The sequence below is a fragment of the Coffea arabica genome, chromosome 2c, assembly GCF_036785885.1.
Source record: "Coffea arabica cultivar ET-39 chromosome 2c, Coffea Arabica ET-39 HiFi, whole genome shotgun sequence".
Taxonomy (NCBI): Eukaryota; Viridiplantae; Streptophyta; class Magnoliopsida; order Gentianales; family Rubiaceae; genus Coffea; species Coffea arabica.
In genome coordinates, this window is record NC_092312.1 from 11,388,315 (window position 1) to 11,407,539 (window position 19,225).

The 19,225-nt window shown below is 37.5% G+C and overlaps 1 protein-coding gene across 1 annotated transcript; it reads left to right on the top strand.

The window, feature by feature from the left end:
• The first annotated feature begins 8,787 nt into the window (after positions 1-8,787).
• LOC140035494 (uncharacterized) lies at positions 8,788-18,971 on the top strand. Its single transcript, XM_072076743.1, has 7 exons — positions 8,788-9,022; positions 14,225-14,504; positions 14,903-15,730; positions 15,836-16,088; positions 16,761-16,982; positions 17,124-17,589; positions 17,680-18,971. Exons 1-7 carry the CDS (start codon positions 8,788-8,790, stop codon positions 18,969-18,971), a joined length of 3,576 nt encoding a protein of 1,191 aa, XP_071932844.1.
• Positions 18,972-19,225: the final 254 nt, after the last annotated feature.

A 19,225-nucleotide genomic window follows, 5' to 3' on the forward strand; every position in this document is an offset into this window, starting at 1 on the left:
TTCCCCTGTTTTGTGGATGTAATCTTGTTAATGTTTGGTCGACATTGTTTGAAAAGATTAATTTTTTTAATGGTTAGAACATATGGTTTATCCGATTCTGTTAGAATATGAAAGTTATGGTTTGTTTATTTATTCAGTATTTGATATATACAATTTTTTTTAATTATCAGAACAAGGTAGCTCACTGATTACACTAAGATGTCACTGTGGGGGGTTGATTTTTTACACTCCTCAACCACATTATCAGGGTGGAGATGTATGTGTCCTTGATTACGTTGAGAGTATAAGTTTAAGTATTTTTGAAGTGGATAGATTGATTGAGGCTGCTGGTGTCTTTGGTCACAAAGTGTACTATGGTTGGGAGAACAATAGCTTTAAAAGGATAGACAATAGTAGAGAATTGCATGGATATATTCAGAGGACTACTGGTTCAATTAGGGAAATTATCTTGTACCTTGAAGTCTCATTCCATGAAATTCCGGTACAAGATAATTTCCCTAATTGAACCAGTAGTCCTCTGAATATATCCATGCAATTCTCTACTATTGTCTATCCTTTTAAAGCTATTGTTCTCCCAACCATAGTACACTTTGTGACCAAAGACATCAGCAGCCTCAATCAATCTATCCACTTCAAAAATACTTAAACTTATACTCTCAACGTAATCAAGGACACATACATCTCCACCCTGATAATGTGGTTGAGGAGTGTAAAAAATCAACCCCCCACAGTGACAGCTTAGTGTAATCAGTGAGCTACCTTGTTCTGATAATTAAAAAAAATTGTATATATCAAATACTGAATAAATAAACAAACCATAACTTTCATATTCTAACAGAATCGGATAAACCATATGTTCTAACCATTAAAAAAAATTAATCTTTTCAAACAATGTCGACCAAACATTAACAAGATTACATCCACAAAACAGGGGAAAATGGCCCATATGTATCATATTTAAAAAAAAAATGTCAAACTTTGTAGTTGGACCCAAACGAAGTCAATAAAAGGGACCACAAGTTTAACAGAATCATACTTTTTATTATAACTTAACCATCCAAAAGGGACCACAAGTTTATTATTCAAGCATATATGTTCTAACCATTTAAAAAATTAATCTTTTCAAACAATGTCGACCAAACATTAACAAGATTACATCCACAAAACAGGGGAAAATGGCCCATATGTATCATATTCAAAAAAAAATGTCAAACTTTGTAGCTGGACCCAAACGAAGTCAATAAAACATCACAAACAGACCACATCTACATGCAATGCCAAAAAAGCTCAAACTTTTCATTATTAACACTTTAATTAACAAATACTGAACCTGGACAGCTTACCATAATTTGGGGGTGCACGATTTTCCAATTCTTTCTTTCGCACCGACATATTTCTCCACCTTCTTACTTAATCACAGGGCAGCAGGTCAGCTTCTTCGATCTTCTAAAGTCTTGGAGGAATGCGATTTTGTTGTTGCCGAAGTGAAAGAAAAGGGTTAGAATAGAGCAAATCAAGTTCAGCTTGGTTTCGTACAAGGGAAAGTGGAGACAGTTGGATACTCACCTGATTTTGTTTTTATTCAGACAAAGACAAAAAAGAATACTTAATGGTCCGTTTAAAAATTGGCAAAATTACCGTTTGAGGATAACATTGGTAAAAAATTATTAATTCAGACATCAAATGTATCGAGTCCAAAAGTTGAGGGACGAAATGTGTTCTTACCCCAAAGTTTGAGGATGAAAACGGGTATTTTCCCTAAAACAAACTAGTACGTTTGTTGAAACTTTCAATCTGCTACTGGAAATTGTAACCCACGAATTACACGATCTTGAATTTTTCATGTTCTCTCAATGAATTCAGACTATATTTGTTAATTGCATTGCATTGCTATGTGCCTTTTATTTGTTATCTACATGTACTTTATTGGCATAGTAAAGGTCTAAATTTTCTCGTAAGAGGCAATCGTTCCATAATGGATTATAGAAAAATGTGGGCTCGGATGATCCGAACAATGAATAAGTTCAGATTCGGCTAAATAAGTTTCACGTATTGTGTCTGATCTTGAGTTCCCTAATCCTCCTATACCTACTTATTGGAAAAAAATTTCTAACTTAACTGCAACTTCTTACTAAGAGTGCGTTTGATAAAATTGAAATTTGAAATATGAAATTTGAAGTGTGAATTCATTAAATTATTAAATTGTTAAATATTAAATCTATTACATTTGATTGCATATCACATTCAATGATAAGTGAATAGCTTATCACTTAATTTTGGGTGCAAGTTTTGTCTGGAAAATTCAGTACCACTTAATTAATTCAGATGTTCAAATTTTTATTTTCAAACGGTCTGAATATATTAAGATCTGAATCCATCAAATTTAAGTGCTGAATGGGGTTATCAAACAGACTTAACACTCCTTACTAACACAAGGGATTAATGCATCTAAAAGACTGCACTAGGACTGACATTTGATGATTCAGCCAATATCAAATAGTATCTTCAATAGTACAAATATACCTTCTCCTTTTTTAAATTTTTTTAAAGATATCCTTTGTCTGATTAAGACTCATAAAAAGTCTTTGAAAAAAAAAGCTTGTTTAATGCATTTTAGTATCTTTCAATTTAATAACTTTCATAGAATATAATTATTTTGACTTAATTTTACTCAGTCATAAGATTATTTAGTTACATGTTGAGTAGAAGATGTAAAATATTTTGTATTGAACATAAGCTTACTTTTCCTAAAGAAAAAATATCACCATGACTATTGATTGAATCAAATTGTAACATACAAATTTAATAAAGTGAAAGTACCTTCCACATAAAAATTAAATAAAGAGCATGTGTGGAATAATGTCTCCAATTACAATTAAGGGCAAGGGGGATGTGTTTTTGTCTAGCTACTAGTTAAGGGTTATTATCATTTTACCCCCTTAAACTATATCACTATTTTCAATTTACCCCTTAACATTATTTTTTATTTACTTCACCTCCAAAAGTAATTCAACTCAACATGCTAAGAAATTTTGGACAAAAATACCCCCTTTATTCTATAGCATTATCACATTGTTATTATCACTTTATCTTTTAAAATTATAGTGATACAATCGCTTTAATTTTTAACATTATTTTTAGGGATTTTATCTCATTATTAATTTAACTAGTATGATTAAAAATTTTTAAATATATTTACCTTCATTACATATAATTAAAAATAAAAAGTTGGAATGGTTATTCTTCATTTTTTCACTTTAAGAGATCCAAAAACATAAAAATAAAAGGATTTTATCATTCTTTCTTACTTGTATTAAAAAAGAAAAAGAATTGAACTCTCTCTATCTCTCTCTCCCCCTTCCCTCCTCCTCATCTTTCTATTTTTTTAATATTAATAAGATTGTCAAGAAGAAAGAGATTAACACTTTGATTTTTTTTCTTGATACTAAAAAGTAGAAGAGCCACTCTAAATTTTTTATTATACAAACAGAAAGGTACTTTCTTCTAAAGTTCTTTAATTTACTAAGTTGGTTTAATGGTGGAATAAATTACCTAAAAAATAACTTTAGGGGATAAATTGATAATGAAACTATGGTTTATAGGGGTAAAGTGATAATAATTTTAAGGACTAAACATGTCTTTTTACTTTAATTAACAAATTCCGTTAAGTTTGACCATTAATTTTGGGGGTAAAGTGACTAAAAGGTAACGTTAAGGGGGAAATTGATAATAACACCGAATATTAAAGGAGTAAAGTTATAATAACCCAGTAGTTAATTGGTTAAGAAATAATTATACCACAGGGTAAGTGAAGATTTTGATTGATATTGATTCAATCCTGTAACGTCAATTTCAGTATAATCTCATCAAATATCGTGAATCCCGTTAAAGTGAGTTATTAAGGATGTTTAAGTTAGAATTCTTTTCGTATAAGCAAGTACAGGAGTATTAGGGGACTCAAAATTAGACGCAGTACATGGAACTTATCTAGTGGAATATGAACTTATTCGGATCATCCGTATCAACATTTTTATGAATTAAGTAACATTCGTGGAGCTTGATATCTAACAGGATGCTTATGAAATATATATAAAATTTTCCATCTAATTTTGTTAAAATTTCCACCATTTTATTTAATAATATTTTCTTTTTATCAAATAACGGATGCTTAATACTTCTAGAGATGTTTTTGAGATGGATTAATTTCACTTTCCACCCTTCAACTATACCTAAATTTTTACTTTGGTTTCCAAATTTTGAAATGTAATAATTTAGTCTCTAAAGTATAAAATTTATTTATAAAATTTAAGTAAAATCTATCCCTTAATCCCCAATGTATAAAATCTTTAACAGACTTTATAATTAAGTGTGGTAGATTTTATATATTTTACTTATTAAATGGGATAAATTTTACACTTTAGGGACAAAAGTATCATATTTTGAAGTTAAGGGTCTAAAAGTGGATATCTTGAACGGTACAAAATAAAATTAACCCTTTTAGATTGATGGCCCAAATAAATTTTAGTCGAATGGAGTTTTATTAGAGATTTGACACCTTTAATTTTCAGTAGTCGGCTTTCAGTTGGGCACAGTGGTTCCTGGTTTTGTCCCTAAATGTTCTCTGAGTTTCTACTGGTGACTTTCTCTTACTTTGTGAATAATAGATAATAATTTCTTCCAATGAAAAGTTAAAAATAAAATTATGATTAAATTTTTTAAACTGAAAAAGGTTAGAAAACCTTTTCAATCATTTGCCAGGCAAGGATCAAGATCTCCATGAAAATCTCATCCCTAGGAAGAAACTTTAAAAAGAATGAAAAAGACATCCTGCGGGAATCTCGTAATTCAGTTTCTAAATACGAAGCAAATGGATTGAGGAGTTTCTTTCTCAAATTCAAAATTCTTAAGTAACTCTACGAAAAGGGAATCAAGATGAAGGAGGTGGAGGATGTGTAGTGCGTAATATTAATTGTTTCCACATGATGATTAAAAATTTTATGGAGAAAAGTAATTAATTTTCTTCTTTTTTAACTGAAAATTAACTGACATTTTCTTAAATGACTAAGCGATAAGCATGATACAGAGCCAAGGCCCTACCAATTACATCAAACTGACAGAATCAAACTATTAGCTAGGAAACCCGAAAATACATCAGAAACTACATAAATTTGTCAAATGCGTTTTATTTGGGGGAAGATAAATAGATAATCCATGGGGTCTAATCAAGCTATATGCGTTTTTCTCCGTCAAATGCATACAGGTGGCAAGTATAAAACTTCAACAACCCGCATTGTTTTTCAATCGCATGCATTTTGGCTCAAGACTGTCCCCTTCTACACTTCCACTACCTCGTCCAAGTTCTCTTTGACTGCAGCACAAACTTTTGCTAGGAAATCGGACCAATTCCTGCACACATATGAGAAGTCAAGCCACCATTACATCAGCGTATAGGTGATTTTTCTCTGTTTTGTTTTCCTTCTGCATTCCAAGCAAATTCAGATCGAGGGTTTTGAGAAGAAATTTATCAACACGTACATCTATTCAAGAATCCAGTCATGTACAAGACATAACATAATTGACAATTAATGGATCAAATTCTGTATGTACTTACCCCGTAGATGTATCAAACGTTATTGCAATCCTTTCTTTTGCCTCATGGAGGGCTCGATTAAACCTTTCCAGATCTTCTGTGGAGCAGCTTCTCCAAGCCTTAATCTTAAGCTCATTAGGTTTTACGTCACAATAGATCGGGATAACCTTCTTGCTTGAGTCTATCATGAGGGACAATTCATGACAGCAGAAGTAGGATTCACAAAAATGGGGTGAAAACACGGGAATTCCAACCTTAGATTTGAGCACTGCCATGTCCAAGTTCTTCTTCAATTCATCTCCAGGTTTCAAGTTCTTGCAGTCCAAGAATGGCTGGAGCCCGAGACATTTGAGGTAATCATAGATCAACAATGCAACGTTTCTTTTTGTGTCGATCCCTCGGTGGCTGATGAATGCATCGAACCCTTGTTGCCTAGTTTTTTCGATTTGGTTTTGGCACTGAAAAATTTGATAGCATGTGTTCTTGCGCGATGATAAACGATGCATGGCATCAAAATATTCAAGAGGAGCTTTGTTTGCCCTATTTTGGCGTGTTTTAGGAGTTAAGATTTTAGGAGAAGGGCATCCTACGTAGGAATAACGCATCTATCTTGACCAGAGTTGATGATCGAGTAAAATAAATAAATCGAGTTTGATGCCTCCAAAGTTTGATTTTTTTTTTTTCTAACGAGACTTTGAACTTTTGATCCTTGGAACAAGTTTCAAAAAGAGGAGCAAAATTTGAGTTTCAAATTCAAATTCGAATTATATATCATACATTTAATGATGAAAGTATATACCCTGTCAATATATAAAAGATTAATTCATTAAAAAAAAGCCACATAATTATGACACAATCAACATCTACAGGGTTTACATAAAATGGTAATTTTTTTCTCCTATACGTCAATAAAAAGTAACTGAATATAATATTTTTGTCACAAAAATGTGCAAGAAATTTGCAATGAGTTGCCAACTAGTCCAAAAACATTACAAGTGATTGCAATGTGACGGCTCCTGCCCCCTCTCCCGGATCAAAACCCCTCACATCTATGACACCGAGCATCATAAATTTTCTGCGGCGCGTGAAATAAATTTCCATGAGCAAACTTCGGTCGCATCCAACCGAGCAATGGCTGACCATTGAGTCATAGGTGACGCTAACCACAACAATTCTCAAAATTCCTAATGCTGTACACATCGTATTCCCACATTCAGAATCTTTAACTTCTCTTCCAACAGTTTTAAACATGAATTTTTTTTTTAAAAAAAAAAGAAAAAGAAAGGAAAAGAACTTGATTCCCCTCACTCAACTTTCCAGTACCATTTATAACTTTGGTCAAATGCTGTGCTAGACAAAAATATGCATACCCAAACCACGTACTACCTAGCATCATCCAGTTAGATATGGCGGAAAGTTAATTTTAATTGAGAGTAAAACTCAAAGATAAGGAAGGAGCTCTTGAAAGCATAAGGATTCAAGCTTATTGACATGATTTAGTGGACAACCTTTGTGTAAGATAACTGTAAATTTAAAATTATATAGTTTTTCTTTTTTGTTTTATTTTGTAGTGTAAGCAAGTGGTGATCTAATTTGTTTGTTTGCTCCTTTAACTATGTATTACTGATATAGGATTTTATATAGTGATCTTACATTCTAGATTTTCATTAAACTAGTAATGCAACCCAAAGAACCTAATCATATTTCAAGAAAGGACAAGGGTCAGGAAAATTCTGAACTTTTTTCCCAGCATTAACCGGAGCGATCGATGGGAAGGAGCAAGCATATTATGACAAGGGAAACCGAAACTATGAGAATGAACCCTTTATTTTCTGGAGGATGCAAGACATGAACTCGTAACCACAATTATACCTGACAATTGGACGGGTTTGGCGAGTTTTGGGAGGGTTAATATTGGGTTTTCATTTAAATGGGTTATACCCAACCCACCTAACTTTAGATTGACTTAATTTTGGGTTGGGTCATATTGGGTCATCTCAAACCATGACCCAAATATGACACAATATATTAATTAATAGATTTTGATACATAAACTCTCTCAAATATATTTTCACATACAAAAAAAAAAAAAAATTCACACGCATAAACACATTTTTACATAGATAGACATATTTTCACACACTAAAACACTCACAGATACAAACACACACTCACTTTTTAAGCTATTTTGATTACTTTATTTTTGCACATATAAACACACTAAAATACACATGTATCATGTATGATATGGGAGGAGATGGGGGATTTTGGCGTGGGTTAGTGGTGTCAGAAATGGATTTAACGTAGTGTGTATTTTGAAGTAAAATGAAGAAGGAATCATGTTATGAAAGCAAGGCTAGTTGCCTTGATCAATTAAGATCTCTTTAATGTCCAATTCTGCGCTGGTCTACCAGAATTGAGAATGGGAATGGCGTGTTGCAAAGAAATTAATTGATCAAGTTAGATCATAAGGTTGTGGTCCCATGAGTTCTCTCTATGGGTTCTCTCTTGCGTCTTGCAAGTCTTAGTCTTTCCTAGGTCTTCGAGCCCTCGAAACCTAGTGAAAGTTTAGTCTCTGCCTTCCGCCTCCTTGTCTCAACCCCAGACCCCTAGGTTGCCGCCATTCTTCTTCTTGTCGCCTTGGGTCTCTGCTTCTACTTCTTTTCAGCTTTCTTAATTCTTTACTAATTTTTTCTTTGTTCTTGCAGTGTTGTCTTGTAGTTAGTGTGTGGTTTATCTCTGCTCCCCCTTGGCTCGGTTCGCTGACGTCTTTCATAAACTCCACGACGGCTGAAGACCTGGAAAAATTGTGCACCTCTTTGTCTATTCGGGAAAGTGAATCCAACCGGGTTATCCTCCCTCTCTTATCACAATCTGCCATGAAACTTAACAGCTCCCTATGCCTTCTTAGTAAGATTATCTCTATGAGACCTGTTAACATGGAAGCCTTGGCTACTACAGTAAAAGGTGTTTGAAGGCCCCCGCATGGTATGTCCCATACCATAATTGGTGATAATATTGCCCTTTTTTGCTTCTTTCGCCAGGCCGACAAAGCCCGAGTGTTACTCGGCTCACCATGGACGTTTGACCAGAAATTGCTCGTCCTTTCTGAATATCAAGGAGACGTCCCTCCTGCGAAAATTCCCTTCTCCCATTATTGCTTCTAGGTTCGAGTTTTTAATGTCCCACTGGATCCGATGTCCACTGAATCTGCAAAAGTAATTGGTGAATGCCTGGGCACCTTCGTTGATGTTGATACAGATGCCGACGGCTTGCCATGGGGTAAATATATGCGCATCCGTGTCTCTCTAGATATTATTGAACCGCTGAAACGAATGTTGCTGATCTCACATGGAGGGGAGGAGCTTAGGTTGCCGCTGCAATATGAAAGGCTCCGAAACATCTGTTTCTATTGTGGTCCCTTTGGCCATGGTGATCGAGAGTGCGAGTACCGCCTTTCAGACCCGACTTGATAAGCAACCCTAGGAGAAAACCCTCCTAGATCCTCCCAACCTTGTAATTATCAGAGTTGGATCTTTTCTCCCAATAGAAATTGAACTCGATTGTTCTCATGAACTCAAGACTTCTGACACACAAAGGTAATCAGCAACCTTAAGCAAATAATGATGGATGAAGAGACACCACGATTAGGGAACAAGCTAATCGATAAAGTCAGATTTGAATCATAAGCAATGAACTCAAGAATTCAAGAGTAAGTTCGATTAAGAACTTGAAGGAAAATTCCTCACGATTTCTGGTTGTAATAATCTCCTTTCACTCATATAATAGGTGCCTTTTATAGGCTAAAACTAGGGCAAATCCGGCCCACATAAACCTGGAATAGGAATTCAGTCCGCATAAAGAGCCAACTCTTTAAGACTTCCCGATAAGGCCCAATAAGTAATAAAAATACTCAACGACTAACAACTACTAAACTAGGCAGTTTTAAAACAACTACCAACTAAGCTAATAAGTATGAGATCATTCTTTCACTTCAAATGTACAAGTGAACAAGGTAACTTCATGGTCCATCAAATTTTCAAACTTAGCTTGCTCCTTGCTTATATGGTGAATGATCAAGGCTCGTAAAGCTTCCTTCACCTTTTTGAATCTTGATCTTGTCATCGGACCACCAATGTTGATCAAAGGATCCTTGACCCAAGGCTGAAGTTATTTATTGCACGCCCGTATCCGCATCATTCCCTCTTTCCTCGAAAAGACTCGTTCTCGAATCTTCAAAGTCTCCTCTTGAAAGTGATTTGTCCACAAATCGATGGTGCACTTAAAGGACAGCAATGTTGGAAATAGATGAATGACTACGAGCCATGTTGCATGTCGTTTGGTCAGCTTCGGGAAGCTCTCAAACAAAGACATGCGCCAAGGTAGGAAAGAGCTTGTGTAAGGCGTGTGAAAATCCCAAGTGGCAATCCAAAACTCTCTAATTAGCCTTTGGTCATGAATCTTCACATTGATACCTTGATTGTGCAAAGGTGTAAAATCTAGCACTAGTTGACATTGATTTGAATCATCTTGCATGGATAAATTGGGAGCAACTTGTTGCATGGATGAGCCACTAAACAACTTGTGGAGGACAGCTTTGGGATCTTGCGTGACACATAATTTCTCATCTTCCAACATATAAGGTAGCAAACAATTGAAGTCCACTTCATGAGGGTTACTCGAACTAGCACAAGTTGAAGTTGACAATTTGAGCACTTAGCCACCAGCTTTTGGCTGTGTGAATAAGCATGAAAGATCACCACCTTTAGTTGGAATAAACACGAAATCAGGTTGTAAGTCTTTAATCAAAACTGGAAAATTTTGGACAGCTTTACAACCTACAAAAACAAAATAACCTTCAACTGGAAACAAATTAGAAATTGGGTAAAGAAGTAATGGTTCATCATCAATTAAATGGTAAGAAGGTATAGAACAAATTTTAAGTGTGAATAGTCCTTTTGCCACTTCATTATTCCTTCCACCAATTGATTCAACTTGAGAAGGCATTGCTAGTCTTTTACACTTTCCTTCAAAATCTGCATAAGAAATACAAGTGTTAGGATAGAAATTATACTCAAAAAAAGGTAAAGATGATGAATGAACCATACGTAGTAAATGAGAGTCAAAGTTTGAAATTCTCCCTTCATGGTTGGTTTGAATTGATTCCCCTTTGGTATGGAAAGATTTGAATTGAAATTGTTCCATGAGGTGATCCCAAATAGATTTAATTTCTAAAATACAAACTCCATGAAAACTAGTGAATTGTACAAATGACGTTGAAATGGAGCATGGTATGATTAATTTCACTTGACTTTGCTTAATCTGTACAAATGAAGAAACACTAAATAAAGCAAAGGTAAGTTCATTAGAAAAACAATAAGCCCTCACATTTTTGCTCAAAATTAGCTCACTTTCTCTTTTTTCTTCCTTTTTACCACTCATCTCATCAGATTTTTCTATCTCTTTATCTAGCTTAACGCTCTCGATTGTTTCTCATTATCAACCTCCTCAACAAATGGTTCAATAGGATGAGATACTCCTTTGTTGGGAATAGGGTCTGCTACCCCCTTCTTAGAAAACTCACTTTGATAGCATCCATTTGACTCCATTTGTTTTTGGTGTAGAAGACGTTGATATGTCTCCCAAAATGACTCCGCATGAGGTGGTTCAACTCTAGATTTAGTCCTAGAAAATATTAAATGAACCTTCTTGTCATCTCTTGTATAAACCGGCTTTAAAGAGGTAGATTGCATGGAACCCCTTCCCTTGAGAGATTCGTTCTCTCGATGGAGTCGATTGTACAAGTCCGTAGTATAATGGGAGGGTACAAATCGTTTTCTCATCACTTGCTTCATTTCAGTCCAAGTGTCAATCGATTGTTCCCTATTTCTCCTCCTTGTGGCACATACTTGCTCCCACCAAATAGATGCATAATCTTGAAATTCAATAGCTGCAAATTTCACAATTTTCTCTTCAGAGTAGTTGTGGATTTTAAACACTTGCTCAACTCGTCTAACCCAATCCAAGTAAGATTCAGGATCATTTTTCCTATGAAAGGTAGGCATATTGGTCTTGATGGAACCAAGATTGTCATCGGTTCTCCTAGGTCGATCTTGACCTTCTCTCGCTTCCCTCTGGCTTTTCCTTGATCGAAAGGAGACGTTAGAATAATACCCCTCATCATCCTCATCATGATCAGCACTCTGAACACTCGAAACCCTATTGTGTGTATCTCCGGTACCTCGCATCGCAATGGCAGCCAACCGGTCGGATAATTGTGTCATCACCAATTCATGTCTCTCCGTTTGTTTTTGAAGAGTTTGGAGCACCAGTTTGAGTGACACGTCGGTCTCAGACGGTTCGGGCATCTTCCCCTCTTGAGACATATTGTCCAACCTGCAAAATAAGTGTATCCTAATCTACCTTGCAAGCACTCGTGTATCACTCAAGGAATCACACTCACTCTCAATTTTCCTTCTTGAAGTTCTTAAAACAACTCAAACTCTAAAAAATTTCAGAATTAATGACTCTATAAGTAAGTAACAAGACACAAAGCAGAATTTTGTAATCCTAGAAAAAAAAACTCTACCCAAAGCTGGAATTTTTTTTTGAGCTGCTATTTTGCTGAGTTTTTGGTCAGTATTTTGGAGGGTAAGTGGTGCTTTTGGGGTGTTCAAATAATGTACGAATCAGTCCTCAAATTTCAGAAAAATCGGCTCGCAAAGACTAGCTCAACCGATTTTAGAAACTCAAGAATTTAAAGGCGGTTTGGCTAAGGTGTTTGTGGTGGTTTAGGTTTGGTTTCGGAAACTGATTTAGGGGTGTTTGGAGTCTGGTTAGGTCATTTGTGGTCGTTGGAATTCAATTAAAATTGGAGACTCAAGAATTGGAAACCAATCAAGATTTGGAGACTCAAACTTTGGGAAACCAATCAAGATTTCGAGACTAATCAAGAATTGGAAATCAATCAAGAATTGAAAACTCAAGATTTGGGAAACTTGATTTTCTTTGTGTGAGAGCCGATTCCTTCTCTTCTTCCTTTTTTTTCTCCTTTTTTTTGTTTCGGCTCTTCAAGGAACACAAATTTAGGTCACACCAACAAGTTCAAGAAAAATGGATGAAAGGTTATGCAAATTTCAAGAAGACCTTAGTTCTTGATTTATTGTTCAAGAACTTTCAAAACAAGACTTGGTGGTTCAAGAACTTCAAGAATTTTGTTTAAGGAGTTCAAGAACTTCCCCATATTATGTTGTGGTGTCTAGGATTTGCAAGAATAATAACCAATACTCAAGAAATAGGTAAAACAGAATTTCAACAATACTCAAAAAAAAATTTCAGCAATACTCTAGCAACTTGGACACAAACAATATAAGATACGTGACTCTTTTTTTTTTTTTTTTAAACCCTAACAACTCAAACACAAGTATAACAGACTCAAGAAAGAAATTTGGACAGAAAAACACAAAAAGACAACACCCAAACAGATTTTTTTTTACTTGAATGAACAGTAACGTGAACAGTACGCTACAGTACGATGAACAATATTCGGTACAGTAACGATGAATAGTAATCGCTACAGTACGATGAACAGTAATCGGTACAGTATTTATTTATTTATTTTTTGACAAAAGACACAAACGAACAAGATATGAACAACTTCAATTAAAAGAGAATTAACTTGATGCTCTGATTACCAACTGATGAGCAACCCTAGGGGAAGACCCTCCTAGACCCTCCCAACTTTGTAATTATCAGAGTTGAATTTTTTCTTCCAATAGAAATTGAACTCGATTGTTCTCATGAACTCAAGACCTCTGACACACAAAGGTAATCAGCAACTTTAAGCAAATAATGATGGATGAAGAGACACCACGATTAGGGAACAAGTTCATCGATAAAGTCAGATTTGAATTCTAAACAATTAACTCAAGAATTCAAGAGTAAGTTCGATTAAGAACTTGAAGGAAAATTTCTTACGATTTCTGGTTGTAATAATCTCCTTTCACTCATACAATAGGTGTCTTTTATAGGTTAAAACTAGGGCAAATTCGACCCACATAAACCTGGAATAGGAATTCGGTCCGCATAAAGAGCCAGCTCTTTAAGGCTTCCCGATAAGGTCCAATAAGTAATAAAAATACTCAACGACTAACAACTACTAAACTAGGCAGTCTTAAAACAACTACCAACTAAGCTAACAAGTATGAGATCATTCTTTCACTTCAAATGTACAAGTGAACAAGGTAACTTCATGGTCCATCAAATCTTCAAACTTAGCTTGCTCCTTACTTATATGGTGAATGATCAAGGCTCGTAAAGTTTCCTTCACCTTCTTGGATCTTGATTTTGTCATCGGAATACCAATGTTGATCAAAGGATCCTTGACTCAAGGCTGAAGTTATTTATTACACACCCGTATCCGCATCACGACTGCTGATAAAAGAGAGTTTCCGTTCAAATCATGGGTAAAATTCAGTAGTGGTGCCCTCTCGTCCACTCGTGCGAAAATGACGGAGAAAATGCCCAGTAAAGTAAGAGTTAGCGTAGCGAAGGGAGATGTCCACCAGGACCAATGAGAAGATGACCATGATGCACGCAACTCTTGCGACGAGAATGTGGCATTACTCTCGCCAGGGAATCAGGAACCAAATATTACGAGCAGGGATAAGGACTCGATTTTAAACAAGTCTCCGCATTCATCTCCTGATCATGTGGAGAATGCAGCAACTGCCGTCATTGTTGTAGACAAAGACACAGTTTTTAATTCTACCACGGCACGCGTGGAAGGTCATGGCCTTATTAGGCAAACACTGGAGGACATTTCAAGCATTATGCTCATTGACGATGGACCTAACCGGGGCTCTCTTCTGCATTGTCCAGCCGCGGCCTCCATAGATGCCCACTTGAGTAGCCAGTTCCTTGTTTCGGTTCCCTTGCAAGTCGACAGCTCGCAACGTTGAACATGGAAGCGAAGGCAAGCTTCTGCTACTCAGGTAACCGCTTCTAAGTTCAAAACCAGCAATTCTAGGAAAAGGTCATCACTCTCGCTGATAGCTTCCAATTCGCCTTCAAAGAAACACAAGCTGCTGGATGAAGCTGATTCCACAGCCACTTCTGACCAGCTAATTTGCATTGACAACACTATAACGGCGGAGACTAGCTCCTCTAGCCAGTCCCGCCGAGGCCAATGAATATTATCAGCTGGAACTGCCGAGAGCTTGGGAACCCTCGGACAGTTCGCGAGGTCTGTAACATAGCCAGATAGAAAGATCCCAACATTTTGTTTCTCTGTGAAACTAAATGTACAAGTAGAGTAGTTGAACGGCTAAAATTGAAAATTAACTTCTTTGGAATCTCCGTTAATGCTGATGGTCGCTCTGGTAGGCTTGCCTTTCTTTGGGCTAAAGATATCGATGTCTCGCTTCTAGGGATCTCCCATCGATATATTGATGCAGTTGTCCGCGTTAACCCCGACACGCCACATTGGCGTATAACTGGAGTATATGAAGAGCCAGACACATCTCTTAGGCGTGAGGCATGGGCCAAGTTTAGGACTTTAAAGCATCGTTCACAGCTGCCCTGGCTTTATTTAGGGGACTTCAATGAAATATTGGATCCTGACGAGTTCGATGGAAGTGACCCTCGGCCACAATGGCAAATCGATCAATTCCGAGGTGCTCTCGCTCACTGTGACCTCTCCGATCTCGATTTTACTGGCCATCACTATACCTGGTTTCGAAACACTAGTTCTCACCTTGCAGCTAAAGCCCGCCTTGATCGTGCCTGTGCTAACCCTGCCTGGTGCTTAATGTTCCTATGGTTTTCTGTGCAACATTTGTTTTCCCATGTGTCCGACTATAGGCCTATCATGGTAGCAGCTACCGATCGACCCTCTGATTTTTCTACAAGGAGAAGGCGTCCTTTTCGCTTCGAAGCCATATGGTTAAAATCTGAGAATTGTGCTCGTGTTATCCAACGCCAATGGAATTCTAGCAAGGAGGTTCCCCAAAATCTTAACAACTACAAGCTGGGTTTGATGCACTGGAGCAAAGCTTCATTCGGTAATGTCAAATTGGAGATGGAGCGGCTCAAGGAGCGCATCGATATCCTTCAACAAGGTCCTATTTCGGATACTTCAAAGTTTGAAACTGGGAATCTTATGCAAAAACTTGACGAGCTTCTAGACTTAGAAAATGTGAAATGGAAATAGTGGGCTAAGCAGCATTGGTATAAATCTGGGGACAGGAACACCTCCTTCTTCCATGCCTATGCGTCCAAAAGGCGAGATACTAACACGATCAAAGGTCTTCATAACTCGGATGGTTCATGGTGTGAAAACCCGAAGGACATCGAGGCAATTATCCTTGATCACCTTGGCAAACTTTTTGCCCATTCAAATCAGTCCGAGAGGGATATACAAGCTGTCATAGAACGTATCCGAGTCAAGGTAACACCAGAGATGAATAGGCGCCTTTTCGAGACTTTCATGGCAAAAGAGGTAACAAAAGCACTCTCCCAAATGCATCCTTGCAAATCCCCTGGTCCTGACGGCTTTAGCCCTATCTTTTTTCAGAAATTCTGGAATATTGTTGGTCCTGATATTACTCATTTTATCTTACTGTTTTTGAACGAATGCGTCTTTGATAGATCGATTAACTTTACGCACATTGTTTTAATTCCAAAATGCAAGAATCCTTGTAATGTCTCCCAATTTAAGCCAATTAGCCTTTGCAATGTCATATACAAACTTTCCTCTAAAGTGCTAGCAAATAGGATTAAGTCTTTGTTACCAAACATTATTTTCACATTCCAATCTGCTTTCATCCCAGGACGGTTGATCACTGATAATGTTTTAGTTTCATATGAAATGCATCACTTCATTAAATCTAGGTCCAGAGGGGGTGATGGCTTGATGTCGATCAAGTTAGACATGAGTAAAGCTTTTGACAGAGTCGAATGGAATTTCCTTATTCAAGTAATGTATGCTCTTGGTTTTGATGCCCGTTTTGTCTTTCGGATCCAAAAATGCATTTCTTTAGTCTCCTTCTCGTTCATTCTCAATGGGGTCCAAGTTGGGTTTTTATTACCACAAAGGGGGCTCAGGCAAGGTGACCCTTTTTCACCTTACCTATTTATTATTTGTGGAGAGGCCTTTTCTTGTCTCCTGCAGGAATCCACAAGATGTGGCAAGTTGAAAGGGATTACAATAAATGCACAAGCTCCGTCAATATCGCATCTTCTATTTGCTGACGATACCCTTCTCTTTGGACGTGCCTCTCTGGAAGAAGCCGTATCCTTCCATCAGGTCATCCAACTATACGAAAGAGCTTATGGGCAGTGTGTTAACTTTGATAAATCTGCAATTACTTTTAGCCCCAACGTAGCACAGGATGTTAGAACTACGATTTCCCAACTCCTATAGGTGCCAATAATTGAATCGCACGAGAAATATTTGGGGCTCCCGTCAGTGATTGGGAGGTCCAAGTCTCAGATCTTTGCGTCTATAAAAGACCGTGTCTGACAGCGTTTGCAGGGCTGGAAGGAGAAGAGCTTGTCTCGGGCTGATAAGGAAGTACTGCTTAAAGCTGTTGTCCAAGCCATTCTTACGTATACTATGTCGTGTTTTCTCCTCCCTGACAACATCCTAAGGGACATCCAATCCATGGCTGCCGACTTCTGGTGGGGTGATCAGTCAGAGACACATAAGACACATTGGGTCAACTGGAATAGATTATGTATGCCCAAAAATCAAGGTGGATTAGGCTTTCGGAACATGAAAGCCTTCAACTATGCTATGCTAGGGAAACAAGCTTGGAGGATTCTTACTACACCAACACCCCTTCTTCATCATGTCCTCAAAGCCAAATATTTTCCCACGACGGATTTTCTCTACGCGACGTTGGGATATCGTCCTTCATTCACATGGCGAGGAATCCTTGAGGGATGGAAAGCCCTAAACATTGGTTGCAGATTACGAGTAGGCTCCGGGGGCTCTATTCGTATCTGGCATGATCGTTGGCTACCCCGTCCTAAATCCTTCTGAATCTGCTCTCCTCCCCGGGTATTGAGTTATCATGCTCGTGTTACAGATCTTATCCATCAAGACCTCCGCAGCTGGAACACCGCTTTTATTGACGGAATATTCTGGGAAGAGGAAGTTTCTTTGATTAAGAGCTTGCCTCTTTCCAAACACTTGATGAACGATAGATGGATTGGGCACTTTACACAGAATGGCAAGTTCTCGGTTCGAAGCGCTTATCATGCAATAATGGATTCTGACATCCTTGATGTTGGTCAGACAGCGCAAGCATCCTCTAGTGCTGGGAACGATCCAGTTTGGAAGAAGCTCTGGTCATTTGATGTCCCGAACAAGAAGAAGCATTTCCTCTGGCGTATTTGTCACAACTCCCTCCCCACACCAGACAATCTCCAAAAACGAAGGATACCTGTCGAGAACATATGTTTGGTGTGCAATGAACCATCTGGTGGCTTAACCCATCTTCTTTTCGAATGTCCTGTCTCGGTTCAAATCTGGGCGCTTAGCTTCCTGGCGAGGAAAATCCGGGCTTGTTGTCAACCCTTTGCAGCTGCTTGGGTACGGGAGATTCTTGGAAACTTACTACCTAAAGACTGCGAGGATTTTGCTGTTCTCAGTTATGAAATCTGGAACAACAAAAATGACGCTCTCTTCAATGGTAGGATTCAGGATCCCTTAACTTTGGTTAGCTATGCTCTTAATAGTCAGACAGCCTTTCGTGAGGCAAACCTCCAAGCTGCGCCCGTCCCGTCACCAAGGCCTTCTTCCCTTTGGACTCCGCCGCGCGCCCCCCACTTCAAAGTCAACTTTGATGCCTTTGTATCCACAATTCACCGTGTTGTTAGGATTGGTGTGGTTATTCGTGACTGTGAGGGCCAGTTTATTGCCGGCTTATTCAGGAAAATCCCAATCCAAACTAGTGCAGACCTGGCAGAGGCTCTTGCTGCAAGGGAGGCGGTATCGCTGGCTAGAACTTTGATGATTCCAAGCTTCATACTTGAGGGGGACGCGTCCTCAGTGGTTAAGCAGATTAGTAGCTCAGATGAGATTCTCTCTGACCTCGGCACTGTTATAGAGGACATCCGTCTTTCCTTGCTCAATCTACCCATTTTGAATGTAGTCTGGACACCTAGAGAAGCAAATAGGGTTGCGCATAGTTTAGCACAGTTTGCTAGATCTTCCAGTCTCTCTGAATCTCTCTGGAACTTCCCCCGACTTTTGCCAAATAGTTGGTGCTGGACGATATCCAGCAATCTAATTAATACAACCTCTTTTACTTTTTCAAAAAAAGAGAATGGGAATGGCGTACTAGTACAGCAAGAAGTAGGAAAGGCACACATATGATATGGTATCTACAAACTTTTTTAGATTGTTATTTTTTCCCAAAAATTTTTTTATGTTTTATTGAATGCATTTTTTAATTATTTTGTTATTACATATACATTAAATTGTTACAATATATATTTTTTTAATAAAATTTTCAAAAAATAACAATCCAAATGGGCTTATATTTGATTGCATGACAAAAGAAGTGGCGAAAAATATTATGGAAGTAAAAGGAATGGAATACTCTGAATATAGGAAAATAATAAAACGTC

Bases quoted from the DNA above. Each gene is read 5' to 3' on its own strand.
- LOC140035494 (XM_072076743.1), top strand. From the start codon at position 8,788: ATGTCCACTGAATCTGCAAAAGTAATTGGTGAATGCCTGGGCACCTTC. The intron at 9,023-14,224 runs GTGATCGAGAGT...TACTCTCGCCAG, and splicing joins TTGTGGTCCCTTTGGCCATG to GGAATCAGGAACCAAATATT. The intron at 16,983-17,123 runs GTTAGAACTACG...CAGCGTTTGCAG, and splicing joins GCCCCAACGTAGCACAGGAT to GGCTGGAAGGAGAAGAGCTT.